The following is a 17,812-nucleotide window of genomic DNA, read 5'->3' on the forward strand; positions in this document are numbered from 1 at the left end:
CATCCTTAAAGACTCCAGCCTATATCATCTTTTACATCCTTTATTACATGTAGAACTCACTCCAGCCCTTTCTCACAAATAATCTCAAACTGAGGTCACTGTTTCACTGCATGTCTTGCCTTCTCTGCTAAACTGTACATTCACAATGGAGTATGAAGCTGTGGCAGAGGGAGTTTCTTCCCCGAATCTGGGACACTACTCCTTGGTGGACAATCAAGGTCATAGTCATCTGTAATAATCCACTTATTCCATGGCACAATTATCAAAAGGAATGGAAATCATATGTGGAAAAATTTTTGATGATGAGAGAATGTTACAATTAGCTCTAAATACCAAGGAACTGAAATAAAGAAAAAGGGATGACCTAGAAAAACAGAGACCAAAAAGAAGTTTTGAGGGATTCAGGCTACATCTTATTCATCTTTAGCCCACTGCTTGACGTAAGTGAGTACACGGGAGAAGGAAAAGGAATTAACAAATACTAAATATGTATTCTGTGCCAGATCTTTGCAATGCATCTTATATATGTTCTTCACTTACTCCTCCCAATAAGCCATTAAGTAGGAGACAAAATTTCCTTTTCATTTTTTACATGAACTAGAAGTTGAGAAATTAAATAATTTCCTTATATTCTCAGATATTCATTTGTAGAGCTGGGAAGTGACCTAGACCTGCAGACTCCAAAGTTTGTTTCTACTGTATTATTTTGCCTATTCCAAGTGTCTGCTGAACTGGAAACTCAGAAATAGATTTTTATTTACAGAATCAATCATATTTGAGCAGTGGTGATGATGGTCCATGAGATACTGCATGCAATATAAAATCCAGTTTATACTTTAAATGAAGGCAGAAGATATAGATGTAGGCAAATCCTAAAATCATCACCCACCTTACCTCTTGTTTTGTATTGTCTTTACCATTCAGCAAAGAACCATATCTAGCAGGTAAGAGCTATTCTGCTCTCTGGGAGGAGATAATAGTATGGAACTGTATTTAGCAGAAATACGGGCTGTGCTTTTTTCCCCTAAATACATGAGACTGAGGAAAGGTCAATATAGAGTAAAAGGGGAGAGACTGAAGAGATAGGGAGAGATTAGCAATTCACACCAGAAAAATTTAAAAGATAAAATGAATCCCACACCTACATTATTGGCAAAAAAGTATTGAGAAGCATCTCCTATTGAAAAATGTGGTTTTAAAAGAGTTGATGAAAATGAGTATGAAGCTTCTATACAGCCTTCATATGTAAACAGGTTAAAACATCCCTTCTTGTTAGTCTTCAGGATACTACTTTGGTTGCATCTCCTCCATTTGGATGCCTGTCCTACTGAAGTATGTGCAAAACACTACAGCAACACCGGGGAAGAAGTAAGTGATTCTGCCTGGGAATTTCACTGAGTAGATTTTAGAGTGCTCTCAAGTTGATTTCATCTAAACTCTTCATTGTAATATGGTGGGTTAGTTCAATCAGCATCCATCCATTCATCTACCCAACCATTCATCCACCCACCTTATCCATCGATCCATTCAGCAAATATTTATTAACCATCTTCTACATGCAATGTACATTGTGGGACACTGAAAATAAAATATTCAAGATAAACAGAACATTGTTGATGGCATGTATAGCATATCAGAGAAGACAGACAATTAGGGGAACAGCAATGAAGAGAATTTGATCACTAGGAAGCAAAATAATTTTTTAAAGTGACCCTCTTTCCTGTCTAATAACCATTTTCTTTTAAATCACACACACTTCTCTTATGGCCCCCCGCATGAAGCCTGGAATTATGAGTGATCTCAAGGTCATGTGGGGGAAGATGGTGCCATCAAAGATGTTTCATTTGCAAGAGGGACTGTACCAAGTAGAGATACCGTGTTCACATGCAAAAAAGTGGAAAGTAGGAAGCTCACAGGAACTTGCCGCCGCAGGTTGGTGGGCGTGCTGGATGGAGAGGAGCTGGTGCTGAGAGCATTCTCAATGTCCTGATCAAGTTGGTCCAGTTTCATGATTAGCAGCACCATCGAGTCTAGCCGTGCCCTATCTCGGTCTTCTCTTATTTCCTGAGGAACAGAACATGTTGTTACTGAATCTGAAAGGCCATTTCTTGGAAAGAATAAAAAGTCCCCTGTTCTTCAATGTGACAAAAAGGACACTGAATAATAGGCAGTTTTCTACTTAAGGGGGAAGGGAAGTTCTATTCTGTACCATCAATGGGCTCTTCATTGGGAAGATACTGACCTTCTGCCAAGAAAGCATTTTACATGAATATTAAATATATATCTTCTAGAGCAAAGCTCAATGGGAAAAAAGTATAACATCAATGAGTACTGATATATATTTACTACTTTCTGATTAATTATTCTTGGGAAAAGTTGTATATTTACTCTTCTTTTGTCATGGTACAAATCAATTATAACATACTAATAATTGTGGGTTAGACATTTAAGAATGCATATATGATAATATTTTTGAATGAATATTTCTGAGTATAGTAAAAAAAAAGGAAAATAATCAAGGCAGGGTTTTGTTTGTTTGTTTGTTTTATTTTTTTGCATGGGGCCATTTACCTACTGCTGCTTCAAGTTATGTCATTGCCAATATATATTTTCAAGCTTCTTTTTCTTTGACACACTTTTGTAAAAAGCCTCCAAAATCAGATGAATCATGGTTACTTATTCTGAATTCTCCATAATATAGACATATATTTATGGAAATACTTTCATTTTTGAAAAAGCCAAAGCTTCTCATTGACCGTATGGAGTTGTTTGGGCATGACTATTTACTATTCTTCTGTGTTCAAATCAAGTCACTTAGTATTAGGAATCTTCTTAATCATTTATAGTGTGCAAGGTATCAGGTTTCGGCAGTATTGGGTAAAACAAAAAAAAAAAAACAAAACATGGAAAGCACTGTAAGGCTCCTTAGAGGTAAACTCTACTGAGGGATGTAATGGATTCAGGATCAGCACTTTTGAGGCAAATCATCATTTGTGGCTCATGCTGCCAGCTTCTCATCTGTCTGAGATATTTACCTGGGTGAAGTCAGCTTTAAAAGGCCCACCAAGGGTGACCTCAAAGGGAAACTACATGAGTACGAGGGAGTAAGCTGGAGGATTTGATGATGTGATGCGATTAGTAGTGGCATGAATGAGGTGACTGGCTGAATCAGATCGTTTACTTTTTTGGGGACTTTTTCTGTTAATCTCTGTAAATTCCCTAGTCACTATTAAGAGAGACCCCAAAGAACAAGGACTGGGATAATTTCGTGGATTCATCTAATTCTTTAGGGCTCTCTCTACCTTAAACAGTTAAAGCAGACTGTTAATATTAAAAATAATTATATTTCAGAAGTCAAATAATTGGTTTATTAGATTAAGTTGGTTAAAAATTCATTAATTCAGCTAACATCGATGAGTTGTTGGGGTAAGCGGAACCTGTGCTTGGTTTAAATATTAATGTTAAATTGAAAGACCTAGTACTGTTTCCACAAAGACATTAATTTTGAGAATAAATTAAGAATCTTTTTGAGTCTTGTTAATTCCTTTAGAGTCCTATGCTGTGACTTTTTCTAAACTTTCTTTTCATCATCCCTGCTGTCTAAAACATTTAATGAGGTTCTGACAGAGAATTACAGAACTTTCGTCACCAGAAAGTTTACTGGGCTTTAGAAGATCCAGGATACTTGCAAACAAACAAGCCTGAACCTTACTATATATCATAGCCCTCAATGCTACAGAATTTTGTTATATTCAAAAGAATGCTATTTATAGTAAAACCCTACTTACACCTTAAAATAGAGTCCCAGAAATATTAGAGATTATTGAGTTTAACTCTCTTCTAAATAACCCCAAAATGGAAGAATCCTACTGAATAGAAGAGAGTCCCCCTTATTACTCCTCCAGTGTGTTTGCTTATATAATTTCCTTCTCTTTTTAGAAGCACCAAGTTGTGCTTGACAAGTTAATGTTCTTTGCATCTCTCTATATAGCCATGTGTGTTTTTGTGTAATTGTCCTTCATTCCCCAGTCATAACATCCTCAAGCACAAAGATTCAGTTTTTCTACTGGCAGATACAGAGTCAAGTCTACATTGCATACACAATATGTTTTCATGAATAATAATAATAATATAATAATATTAAAATCAATAGAAGCCAGTGAAATAACACTTCCTAAATCCTTAGAAAATATGTCTTGATATTCTTCCAGCTATTAAGTCAATGTCGGATAAAACAGTATATCCTGCAGCTATCCTAGACCTATCAGCAGTAGCCTCAGAAACAATTTGTCTTTGAATTAACTGGATGCTGAGATTGTGCTTTAAAAACATTTTCAAATCCATGGGCTGGGCATCAAATTATTTTGAATAATCTGTCCAAAAGAATAAGGTCAAACAGCCTTGGTCTAAGATATTTCTTTAGAGAAATAAGCTCATTTCTTTTCCCTTTCCCTCATGGATGCTTCCTTATCCACCATCCATTACAACATCTGCCCAAAGTGCCAAGTACGCAGACTGTTATCGTATGTTACACATTCACTAAATGCCACAAAACAGAGTTGGATTCAAATCAGATGCTTTGGATAAATCTTTTGTCCTTATTGTTAAAGCCCAAGTATGAATATTTCTCAAAGTTCTAACCTTTCATATGTCTGTGGCGAAACTCCAGCAAACAGCTCATGCCTGAAAACAGAGCTGTGTATTTGCAGATTCTGGCGAGGCTGAATCCTACAGTGGAGCTTTCATTTCATACTGTCACTACAGGCCACGAAGAGGAACTTCTTAATAAGTGAAGCTGCCTATCCATGAAGTTCTAGGTCTTTCAGTAACTTAACCTCCTTAAAGCAAAGCCAAGATGCGAAATTCTCTCCCTTCCATCTTTCCTGCCTTCTCCTCTGCAGTCACAGCTGTTCTGGGCCAAGCACGATTAAAAGGACAAAATGTTCATCTGTGAATAAGAGACATAAAATCTCTGCTGTCCTGAATATTACAGTAACCATGAGAAGACAGATAATGAAAGTTAACAAATTCAGAAATAAGATAGTTTCTGACAGGGACAAGTGTAAGAAGAAAATAAATACGGTAATGAGGTACACAGTAACTACAGGGGGAATGTCCCACTTTGTGGGGGTTGGTCAGTGAAGAGCTTTCTGTGGAAGTGAGAGTAAACTATGATGGCGTGAAAACAAATTAGGTAGAGGAGAGAAAGAGATGGAGACAGAGATGCAGAGAGAGAGAGAGAGAAAAGGAAGGAAGAAGAGGGAGGAGGGAGGAAGGAGGAGAAAGAACTGGGAAAGTAGTGTCCCATGCAGGGTGGGGAGTGAAAGATGCTAAGGTGAGAATGAGTTTGGTGAGTAAGAGGATCTGAAAAAAGGTTAGAGAAGCTGGGCCAGGGGAAGTGAAAGGGAGAGTGAGTGAGTGCTAGGGCAAAATGAGGAAAATTATATCCTGTTATGAAAGTCACCGTAAAGAGGTCAATTTTATTCTTTGTGCAATGGGACCATGGGCAGGATGTAAGCAAATTAGTGATTTACTATGTTTTAAAATTTTTGAGCTCTCACCACATACTGACAACCAAACTTTTAAAAATCCTCACCATATTTTATATCCAGCAATGCCACACGACAAATACATGCTAAATAGTTCAATTTATCCTAAGGTTACTGTTCTAGTTCTAGCCATAGTCCTTTTCCTGCTGAGGTCCGAATTGCACCCACATTACAGTGATTATAAAGAAATAATAGAAACTTTTTATAACAGGGTCCTACATATTTTGAGATCAAAGTGAAAAAGAATAAGGAATTCTTTTGGGAACCTATTTCCTGGAAGTAGGGAGTGGGTGAGTCGTGATATGTTGGTAAATGTTTAGCAACTGGATCTCCAAATAAAAATTCCTAATTTGTAGTTATGTGTGCTGATTTTCTGTAGTATAAGTATCTCCCTAGCCATGGCCGATTTCAAGCTACCAATTAGGCATTACTGAATGCAAAGTTGGAAGAGATGCACACAGTTGGCTCCTGTAAGCTGATGTTAGCTGATGCATGGTTCCAACACATGCTGGGAGTGGGGACCAGCAGGATGGAGAATCATTTTTAGAATCTGACTTGAATGGAAACATTGATAACTAAACCAATGCTATAATTTTGGTTTAGTCAACATAATAGCATATTAAATAAACATTTTATTAAAAATAACATTTTATTTATTTAATGTATTTACTTTCCCTAACTTTTGCTCTTCTTGCCCAGACAGAGTTTGGTAATATAAAAGATTTAAATTTAGTGTTCTTCTTTTTTTCCCTAGTAGTGGCTTCTTTATCTGCCTTCCTGGTTTTATCCATTATCTATGTATATAAAATTCTTTAAAATTAATTACCATGAACATATCTTTATATTTGTATTTTCACTTAAATAAGTCAAAACTCATTTCTTTAAGTTACTCATTGCACCACTTGGATACTTCATTCAACATTTAAGACCTTAGAAACCTAGAAGCCCAAGACAGCCATTATTGGTTCCAATGTCCTGACTTTGCAGATGAGAAAAGAGAGTAACAGGGAGTTTTGAGTCCAGATCCCACCTTCACTGGTAAACTTAGCAGCCTAGAGCCTGGCTCTCCCTACTCTTTGTCCTAGTCTCTTTCCAATACTCCATTTTGCTTTCCTTCCATGGGTACACTTTAAAATTTAAGGTCCATTTTAGCATCATGTATTCTTTCTTACCTCCCACAACCTGGTTTCCATTGTTTCCAACATACAGAAACTATGTTTTGGAAGAACACCAATAACCACAATTTATTGCAAGAAGCCTTTGAAGCATCTGGTTCAATTCTTTACACTTCTATTTAACAATCATTCAAGGTATGTTTATTGACCACCTACTACATGCTATACATCATTTCCTAGGAAGCAACCAATTTCATATTTGTACAGTTACAATATTTAGAAATGTTATGGAGTCAAATTCTGCCTTCCTCTCACTTCCCATTTTCTGCCTCCAGAGCTAAACAGCATAGAGTGCCTATTCCATGAAACAGCCTTTCAAATACTTGAAAAACTATTTTGTGCCCATTTCTTCCTTTTCTAGGTAAATAACCCTCAGTTCCTTTAATAATTTCTCATCTGACATGTTTTCAAATCCTTATAAGTTCTGTTTACACTTCTCTGGATATGACATAATTCTGTCAATGACCCAATTAATGGTTGATGCCCAGAATTAAATATATTACTCTACATGTTCTCTGACCATGAAGGCAGAGAAAGCAATTATTTCCCTTCATTCTATATACCCCCTTTAATGTGCCTAAGAATTAAGTGCCTGCTTAGAATATGAACAGGCTATTCTTAATTGGATAACCACAATCTGCTTGTTTAATGAGGAAAAGTATTTTGTTGACTGTGACCTGACCTTGAGTCAACAGTGTGATATATGTCTCTTTTTCCCAGTATGTGCCTGTCATGCTAAGAACAGAAACATCCTGTTGTCTTGAGACTATAACCAGCTGTTGTCAAGGTATAGATAATATATGTAGCTGCTATGAAAGAAATTTTCACTTGTATCTTTTTCAGACACAAGTCAGTGGATTCTTAGGCAAATTAGGAGAGAAACTTCTTTTCTATTTGATTTGTTGTCAAAAACCTAACATAGCCAAGCCACACATGGTTGTTTACTGGGCAATCTGAAAGATGCTCCCTCTTTACTTCCAAGGGTTATTTAATCCCTGGGCAGTGAAGTCACTTAGATCGCAGTGGTATCTTGGGGGAGATAAACAGAGTTTCTAGTGGGTCATTCTCTACGGGGACGTAAATTGAAATCCTTTGAACAGGAGCCTCCACTACCTTTGTTTCTTTCCATCTTAAGAAAATAATTCTGACCCTCCTTTTTATCCAGATGCTCTTTATTGAACAACATAGAACACAACACACACAGTGAGTGGGGAGGAAGTGCAACTTGCTGGGTATTTCACAGACTGGGCAAACATGAAGTCCAGAGGAAAGAGTGCCTCCCCCAGGGACGCACAGGCTCTATTTTTCTAATGTCAAGCATTTGGAAGAGAACCAAAAAATTCAGTGAAATACCCAGATGCTTCCAAATAGTAGAGTTTGGCTCAGCAAACACACTATTGCTTGAATGTTCTGCTTGTCAATGAGTTGTGGCATCGCATAGACAGCCGTCATAAATTAAAGGCCAGGCCAGGGATAGAACTAAGACTTTCTGATTCATAATCCAAGGTTCTGGCCCCTACACTGTCTTTGATTCCATGTGCATCTTACTGGCTATTCTAGGCTGGTAATTCTCCTTGCTCACCAGTAAAAGAAAGGGACCTTTTAGCAAAAGACTTGGCTCAACTTCATTCTGAATTATTTGATCTACAGCCAGCTGGACTAGTATGAAATCTTGTATTAGTGTTATAAATTTCATTTGACAATAAATTCCTCATTCTAGACTTTCCTGTCTTAGTATAATATCCTGCTTAAAGAACCAGAAAGTTATTAAATCTTTGTTTCTTCAGAAGCAGTGAAGATTTTCATCTGAATTGACCGACAGAAGCTAAAAATAATGTATTATCTTATGTCAGAATTTCTAGGCAAGTTAAATAAGTTAGCCTTAATTTATATTCGGGCGCATTTTAAGATGAAACTTATATGGACTGGGAAGTAACAGAAAACCCCAGCAATTATCTCCTACTTGCCAGATATAGTCTGTTCAACCACAAAATCTTTGTATATTATCTCTAATTAATAATAACATATGCTAATATCATTTAATATTAGATGGTGGAGAGAGATAAATAATATCCTTATTTAAAGTTGCTGAAAGACATCTTTTAACTGATATGTAAACTGTGGCTTTACATTAAGTGTTTATGTTCGCTATTTATCTCCTATTTAAAATGCATATGATGAAAACTGGTCTCTCCTTTACTCAGTTTTTAAACTCCAGTGAAGCTTCAAATGGAGCATTTCTTAGCCGAGACTTTTGTAAATTGCCGACACAGTCTTCTGGATGGTTTCAAAGGACATTTATGCAGCTGGTCCTGAGGAGCACTTAGAAGTGGCAGGTGTGAATGGGGAAAGGGTTGTGTGGGTGGCAATTCCTGTCTGTCCCAGGGGAACCTGAGGATGATTTCCTCCCCTGGCTTTAAAGGCTCATTTTTGGCTGCGATATAATTTCTACCTAAATAATTTGGTAAGCACTCTGAAACCAGTCTTCACTTTAACTGCTAAAGTTGTAGACTGACATTTAAAGTCACTTAATACATTTATAGACACAAAGTCAGTCTTTCTGGATTGATTACATATTCTGTGTCATCACGACTACATGATATTTGCAAATCCTTGCAGGTTATTTTTATCTTTTCTTCTTTCTTTTTTCCTTTCTTTCTTTCTTTAACAATTCTCAACAGCTCTTTGGGTTCAGGTATCAAAGGAGACAGGATTTCTTCTGATTTGAAAACGTAAGAAAAACATATATTTAACATTAATATTTCATAAACTATTTTCAGGACTATTATGATGATTTTTAATGTGGATAACAAAAAAAGACATAAAGAAAAATTTATTCCTTTTCCATAAAAAGATATGATTTAATTTAGAAAAAAAAGTCTTGTGTTGAGCTGGGTTCTGTTCACTTTTCTAGTTTCACCTTTCATTACTCTCCTTGATCTCCTCAGTGTTCCTCAAGTTCAATCATTCTGAGGACCACTATAAATTTCTTAATATTTTTCTTCAGTTAGGTTCACCTTTTTACAGTTAAATACATTTTTAGGATCCAAATAGGCATTTTTCCAAATAAGACATACAGATGGCCAACAGGTACATGAAAAGATGCTCAATATCACTAATTATCAGAGAAATGCAAATCAAAACTGCAATCAGGTATTTGTTCACACCTGTCAGAATGGCTATTATGAAAAAGACAAGAAATAACAAGTGTTGGTGAGGATGTGCACTGCTGGTGGGAATGTCAACTGGTGCAGCCACTATGGAAAAGAGTATGGAGGTCCCTCAAAAAATAAAAAAAATGGAACTACCATATGATCCAGCCGTTCCACTTTTAGATATTTATCTTAAGAAAACAAAAACATTAACTGGAAAACATAAAGGCACCACCATGTTCATTGCAGCATTACTTACAATAGCCAAGACACAGAAGCAAGCTAAGTGTCCACTGATGGACGAATGAACAAAGAAAATGTGGTATATATATAATGGAATATTATTCAGCCATAAAAAGAATGAAATCTTGCCATCTGTGACAACATGATAGACCTTGATATTACTATGCTAAGTGAAATAAATCAGATAGAGAAAGAAAAATATTGTATGATTTCACTTAAATGTGGAATCTAAAAAAACAAAAACAGAAACAAAAAGTTTAACTCATAGATACAGAAAACAAACTGGTGCTTGCCAGAGGCAGGTTGGTTGGGGGGGGTGGGCAAAATGGGTGAAGGGGGTCAAAAAGTACAAAGATTTTCCCCTCTTTTTTATTAATTTATTTTTTAAAGTGAAGTATAGTAAGTTTACAATGTCGTGTCAATATTCGGTGTATAGCATGCTTTGGTCATATATATACATACGTGTATTTCTTGTCATGTTCTTTTTCATTATAGGTTACTAAAAGATAATGAATATAGTTCCCTGTACAGTAGAAATGTGTTATTTATCTATTTTAAAGATAGTATTTAGTATCTGCAAATCTCGAACTCCCAATTTATCCCTTCCAGTCCCCTCCCCACCCCACCCCCCGGTAACGAGGTAACCATAAGTTTGTTTTCTATGTGAGTCTGTTTGTTTTGTAAATAAGTTCATTTGTGTCTTTTTTTTTTTTTAAGATTCCATGTATGGTATTTTTCTTTCTCTTTCTGGCTTACTTCACTTACAATGACAATCTCCAGGTCCATCCATGTTGCTGTAAACTGTATTATTTTATTCTTTTTTAGGGTTGAGTAGTATTCCATTGAATATACATACCACATCTTCTTTATACAGTCATCTGTCATTGGACTTTTAGGTTGTTTCCATGTCTTGGGTATTGTAAATAGTGCTGCTATAAATATTGAGGTGCATGCATCTTTGAATTAGAGTTCCCACCAGATACATGCCCAGGAGTGGGATTGCTGGATCCTATGATAAGTCTATTTTCAGTTTTTTGAGGAATCTCCATACTGCTGTCCATAATGGCTGCACCAAACTACATTCCCACCAGTAGTGTAGGAGGGTTTCCTTTTCTCCACACCCTCTCCAGCATTTATCATTTGTGGATTTTATTAATATTAATTTTTCCAATCCAAAAGCATGGGATAGCTTTACATTCCTTTAAGTCTTCTTTAATTTCCTCAGTCTGTTTTGTACTTCTTGGCATATAAGTCTTTCACCTCCTTGGTCAAAAGAGAGTAGATCTTAAAAGTTCTCATTACAAAAAAAATTGTCTAACTATGTGTAGTATTGAATATTAACCAGAGTAAATGTGGTGATCATTTTGCAATATATACAAATATTGATTCATTATTGTGTACACCTGAAACTAATATGTTATATGTCAATTATATCTCAATTGAAACAATGAATTTTTATATGTAATTATAAAAATACATCTAATATATGAACTACAAATGATAATCTATTTTTTATAATGTATTATCAAAATAAAAAATCCTTATACTATCTGATGTAATCTCACATAAACCACACTATGTTTTAGGAAATACTGTACCAGAAATACAGAACTTTTGGTTTCTCAAATATGCCATGTTTTCTCTCATTTGTAACTAGGATTATCAGATTTAGCAAATAAAAAGTATATTTGAATTTCAGATTAATGTGAAATATATATTTTAGTATATGTCCCAAATACTGCACGGGATATTACATGGGATATACTTATGCTAAAACATATTTTGTTGTTTATTTGAAATTCAAATGTAATTGAGAATCCTATATTTTATCTGGCAACTCTCTTTTTGACTCATGTAATAATGCTCCTTTGGCTTAACACACCTCTGCCTTGCTTGGGTATATCAGAGGAAACCCCTGGTTTCAAATTCAATGTCATTTCCAGTGGAGAGGTCTTTCACAAGGTTGTTTCCTTGAATGCATGAACATTAACTGCCTCTTAAATTTAGTTATACAACTTCAAAGAATGGAATTTTTTTTTTCTCAGTATCTTAGTCAGTGTTATAATAATTCCAAGCAAAAGTTGAAGACTTGCCACTTTACTTTTAATTTAGTAGAATTAAATATGAAAAATGCATGAGGCTGCTCTTGTGATATTTTTAGGATTACACATTTACTTAAATTGTTAATATTTTGTACTAAATCTTCCACAAATGAGCAAATTCAGAGTAAATTTTTGCCATTGTATATTTTCTAACTTCTATCATGTGATGTGTGTTTGTGGCTTTGACATTAATGACGAATCCTGGCATTGAAGAAGTATGGGAACTACTTTTCTAGCCCAGTCCTCTCATTTTTTTCCCATGTGATAATAACTTTGGCAAGTTAAGACTTTATTAAGGCTACAGACTTAATGGCAGAACTGGAAAATCCAAGTCTCTTGATTCAAGTCAGCTTTGCTTCCTGTTACCCAGGTAGCTACTAACACTTTTAGTTCTATAAGGTACTTTCTTCTTCAGCTCTACAGGTGACCCAAAAGGTTATTATTTCCCATATAAACTTGCATGAATTGAGATATCTGGGCTAAATACACGTATATTAAAAAACAGACTTTGTCACACAGGAGTGACATTATTTTATTTTTATCTATAAATTTAGAGATAAACTGTCTTATTAATTAATGAGTTGCTCCTTTCTTCCTTCTTCCTTCCCTTCCTCCCTCCTTTCTTTTTCTTTCTCCTTCTCTCCCTTCCTTCCCCTTCTCTTCCTTCCTTCCTTCCTCCTTCCCTCCATGCCTCTCTCCTTTCCCTCCCTCCCTTCCTTCTGTCTGTCTTTCTGTCTGTCAACAACAAATGTTATCAGGGGTTCTCAAATATTAGTGCACATCATAATTATCTGAAGAACTTGTTAAACACAGATTGTTGGTGACTTAGTAGGTCTTTGATGGGGATGGAATATGGCGTTTTCAGCAAGTTCCCAGGTAATGCTGCTGTTGCTGGGAGCCACATTCTGAGAACCTCTGAACACACACACATTAGAGCAATAGGTCTCAACAGTGGATGATTATAAGTACACTTGTATAGCTTTGAAAACTTCCACATGCTAAGTGTCCACCCACCAAATTCCGATTCAGTTGGCATAGCATAATGTGTTTTTTTAAAAGTTCCACAGATGAATTAAAGTAGAGTGAGGGCTGAGGAACACTGAAATATATTGCAGAGAGAGCCATTTCATGCCTTTGGACAAAAATTAGGACAATAAAAATAGATTCTCAACCGGAGTAATTCCACAGTAAGAAATCCATTAATTCCTACAGTAATAGATTAATGGAAAATACACAACAAAAAAAAGTCAAAAAGTCATTCATAACATTGAAAACCTTTTTAAAACCACTTGTTAGTGACTTAATAAATAGAACAATAATAACAAAAACTCTCTCAGGTAGCAAGTACTTAGAAGGCAACATTCTTAACTTGATTAAGAATATAAGACAATTGAAAGTATTGAGGGTAATGGCGAAACATTAGAAACACCTCTACAATATTAAGAAAAATGGATCATCAAAGGATAAATGGATCATCCCTAAGGAAAATGTGTTTATATATATTTATGCATACACACACACATATAATGGAATAACATTCAGCCATAAAAAAGAAAGAAACCCTTCCATTTGTGACAACATGGATGAAGCTGAGCACATTATGGTAAGTTAAATAAGCCAGAGAAAGACAAATACTGTGTGGTATCACATATGTGGAATCTAAAAAAAAGAAAAAAAGCTGATTTCATAGAAACAGAAAGTAGAATGGTAGTTGCCTGGGGCTATGGGGAGGAGAAAATGGGGAAATTTAGGTCAAAGTATATAAACTTTCAGTTGTAAGACGAGTAAGTTCTGAGAATCTATTGTACAGCATGGTGACTATAGTTAATATGGTACTGTACACTTGAACGTTGCTGAGAGTACATCTTAAGCATCCTACCACACACACAAGAGTTAACTGAGGTAATGGATGTGTTAATTATCTTGATTTTGGTAATCATTCCACAATGTATATAAGTTTCAAATCATCACATTGAATAGTTTAAATATATATAAATATATTTGTCAACTGTTCCTCAATAAAGTTGAAAAAAAATCAATGACAGTTAAATTCCAGGATGTATATCATCTACTTTTAGCGTATTTCTTTCATTGATCTCTTTTTGATGATTGCTAATTTGAAGAGGAATAACTAGTCAATAGTAGCTCCCTTGTATTATCAAGTATTTCATACACATATAGACTACTCAATTTTTAAAGTCCATGTGAGAAAAGATGAAGCCTCATGCTTCTCTGTAACCACTGAATGACCTAGCAGAGGAACTACCCATAGTAGGACTCAAAAGTATTTTTTGATTAGTTAACAATTAGTTATCTCCTAAGTCCCAATCTTTAATGAGCATCCACATACTACTGTCAATCTCTAAAAGTCAAAGTTTCTATAGAAAGAAAGCATAAACAACTACTATGGGAACTTTCATTTTTCTTTTTAATTGAAGGGAACTTTTCAGATTCACTGATTAGAACATGCATTGGCAGCAGAGTACTTCATTGTTTGTGTCCTTACAAGACTTAGTGAAAACTCAAAAACGTCTTTGTGGTATAATACTTCTGAGGGAAAGGGACATTTGAAAAATAGCCTTTTGCTTCCAAAATATTGAGGTTACTCATCCTTCAATTCCCTGAGATCATTAAGACCTGTTTGTTTCCCTTCCTCTTGTGCATAAGGAAACCAAACAGTATCTTCTTTCCCAATATGGCCATAACTCTTAACCCAAATTTCTGCCTAGGGAATCTCTCCAGCACATGGAAGAGAATTTTTGCTTTATCCACGTATCTTGCTTGTTCTCCATATAAACTATGTGTCCATAAAAGAGACCCATAAGTTTCTATGGTTTTTAATTCAAATGGTCAAATTCAATGAGTCTCCTGTGCGTCTGACCTGCACCTACTTCCTATAATGAGTAGTAATTATTGAGCTATTAATTGTAGAAGTACAAATAAGCACAGAGTAAAATGTGACTAGTAAAGCTTGTGAGTTAGCTTAATAATAGTAAGTATTTGAAAATAGGATTCAAGTTTTCTTAAAATACTATGGTTGAGGTATATATATAATATACATATTTAATGAGGGTTGAATCAACTAATAAAAGTAACTTTCTGTGTTTTCAAAAGGTCGAGTTTAAGACAATACAGTATCAGTCTTCTCAGAAGCCCAAGGAAGATCGAAATGTACTTAGTGATAAAATTCTGTTATTTTCATGGTGAAATTATGAAACAAATAGACCACAAATTACTAATTTAGAGCTGGAAAGTACTTTAGAGGTTTGCAGCTTTTTTACCAATGAAAAAATTGTCTAAGATTAGTAAATCAAGAAACAATTGAGACAACCAACAGAATGGGAGAAAATATTTGCAAACAATGCAATTGACAAGGGTTTAATTCCCAGAATATACAAACAGCTCATACAGGTCAATAACAAAAAAAAATAAAGAACCCAATTGAAAAATGAGCAGTCGACCTAAGCAGACATTTCTCCGATGAAGACATACAGGTGGCTAATAGGCACATGAAAAGATCATCGCTAATTATCAGAAAAATGCAAATCAAAACTACAATGAGGTATTAACTCACACTGGTCAGAATGGCCATCATTTAAAGGTTAACAAGCAATTAATGCTGGAGAGGGAGTGGAGAGAAGGGAATCCTCCTACACTGTTGTGGGATGTAATTTGGTGCAGCCACTATGGAACAGTGTGAAGATCCCTTAAAAAACTAAAAATAGACTTACTCTATGATCTAGCAATCCCACTCCTGGGCATGTATCTAAAGGAAATTTTAATTTGAAAGATACATGCACCCCAATGTTCATAGCAGCACCATTTACAGTATCCAAGACATGGAAACAACCTAAATGTTTATCAACAGATGACTGAATAAAGAAGTTGTGATGTATATATACAACGGAATACTACTAAGCCATAAAAAAGAATGAAATAATGCCATTTATAGCAAACATGGATGGACACAGAGATTATCATACTAAGTGAAGTGAGCCAGAAAGAGAAAGACAAATACCATATGATATCACTTATATGTGGAATCTAGAAGATGACACAAATGAACTTACTTACAAAACAGAAACAGACCCACAGACATAGAAAACAAACTTTTGGTTACCAGGGGAGAAAGGGAGGGATGGATACATTGGGATTTACAGATACTAACTACTATATACAGAATATATAAACAACAAGGTCCTATTGTATACCACAGGAAACTATACTCAATATCTTGTAGTAACCTATAATTAAAAAGAACATGAAAAAGAATACATATTCCTGTATGTATAACTGAATCACCATGTTGTACACCAGAGACTAACACAACATTGTAAATTGCCTATACTTCAATTAATAAAAAAACAGTTGGCTTGCTAGGTTTTTGACTGCAAGGATAGCTGGAGAGAAGGTTAAAGTATATACCCTGGAAAACCATACATGATTAATGTATACGTTGGTTGAAAAATGGGTATTTTAGCGACTGTACATCTCTTCTTTTTGAATGTTTAAGTTACTCTTGGAGCAAATTTGGCCCATTGCTCTTCTTTTAGTCCTGGTTTCAGGGAGAGGCTGTATAAATTTTTTCCCTTATTTATTGGGCAACTACTAGATCAATAACCCTGTGCTGTGTATAAGAAATAAAACAAATCCTCTCTTCTTTTAATAATTTTATATTACCTCTAGTAGACTGCTATGCAAACAAGCAGCAAAATAAAATGGGATGAGTATGAGTTTAGTACCAGAGCAAAGTGCTATCAAAACAAAAAAATGAAGAGACTCTGGGTGATCTTGGGGTCAGCTGCATAGAGAAGGCAACAATTAACTGAGCCTTGAAAACTGAATAAGACTTGGGGGGATGGACGGCATGGAAGTGCAAGGTGTGCTTAGGAATATTATAGGATGTGGAACATGTTAAAAAATAAGTCTGCATTCTCATTGAGTTGTGCGATGACACGAGACTAGGTTTTGCTAAAGGGTTGTGCAAAGCACAGTGATAAACACACACAGAGTGGTTGACTTAAATTCCATAGGTTTACACTGGCCCCCGAGCTTACCATTCATCTTTCTATTTTCTTCTCTTCACCCATCAGCTTCCCTTTTCCAGATTTTCATTATGATATTTTTACAAGGTAAATTATTGTATTGTCATAAAAATATACTTTAAGTAGAAAATGCCAACGAACCCCTTCTGCTCTCTCTGAAATCCCCATGCTTCATGGTGCCACCTCTGCCTGGGGTCTCTAGTGGTACAGTATTTCCCATATTTATTTCAAGATGAACCTAAATTTACCAGTTAAGTGATTTGTAGAAGGAGACCTGTTTTATAAGCTGGTGAGGAGGATCCTCTGCTAGGTCGGTAAAGTTTCATTTTATTGTTTTTTTGGCAACAGTTGAATCCCATTATAAAGCAATAAGGAAAAAATATTTTTACAATTATCAAACTTCTAGGCCCTTCTTAAACAATCTGTGGCTATTAAATTAGGAATGACATTTCCACAGGTTTTCTGTTTTGATGTGTGCTGTTATTCAATTTGATAAAATTAATTTTATTTAACCACAGATATTTGCTGATGACTAAAAGGCCAAAT

The 17,812-nt window shown here is 35.4% G+C and overlaps 1 protein-coding gene across 7 annotated transcripts in view; it reads right to left on the bottom strand.

Annotated features, from left to right (window-relative positions):
- DLC1 (DLC1 Rho GTPase activating protein) overlaps positions 1-17,812 on the bottom strand; it is a 416,507-nt gene that overhangs the window by 249,969 nt on the left and 148,726 nt on the right. For all 7 annotated transcript variants that reach the window (XM_064477493.1, XM_064477492.1, XM_064477491.1 and 4 more), the window contains one exon: positions 1,915-2,064. In XM_064477493.1, coding sequence (XP_064333563.1) covers positions 1,915-2,064 — 150 coding nt within the window. The remainder of the gene's footprint in view (positions 1-1,914; positions 2,065-17,812) is intronic.

This window comes from Camelus dromedarius, chromosome 22 (assembly GCF_036321535.1).
Source record: "Camelus dromedarius isolate mCamDro1 chromosome 22, mCamDro1.pat, whole genome shotgun sequence".
NCBI classification, from domain to species: Eukaryota; Metazoa; Chordata; class Mammalia; order Artiodactyla; family Camelidae; genus Camelus; species Camelus dromedarius.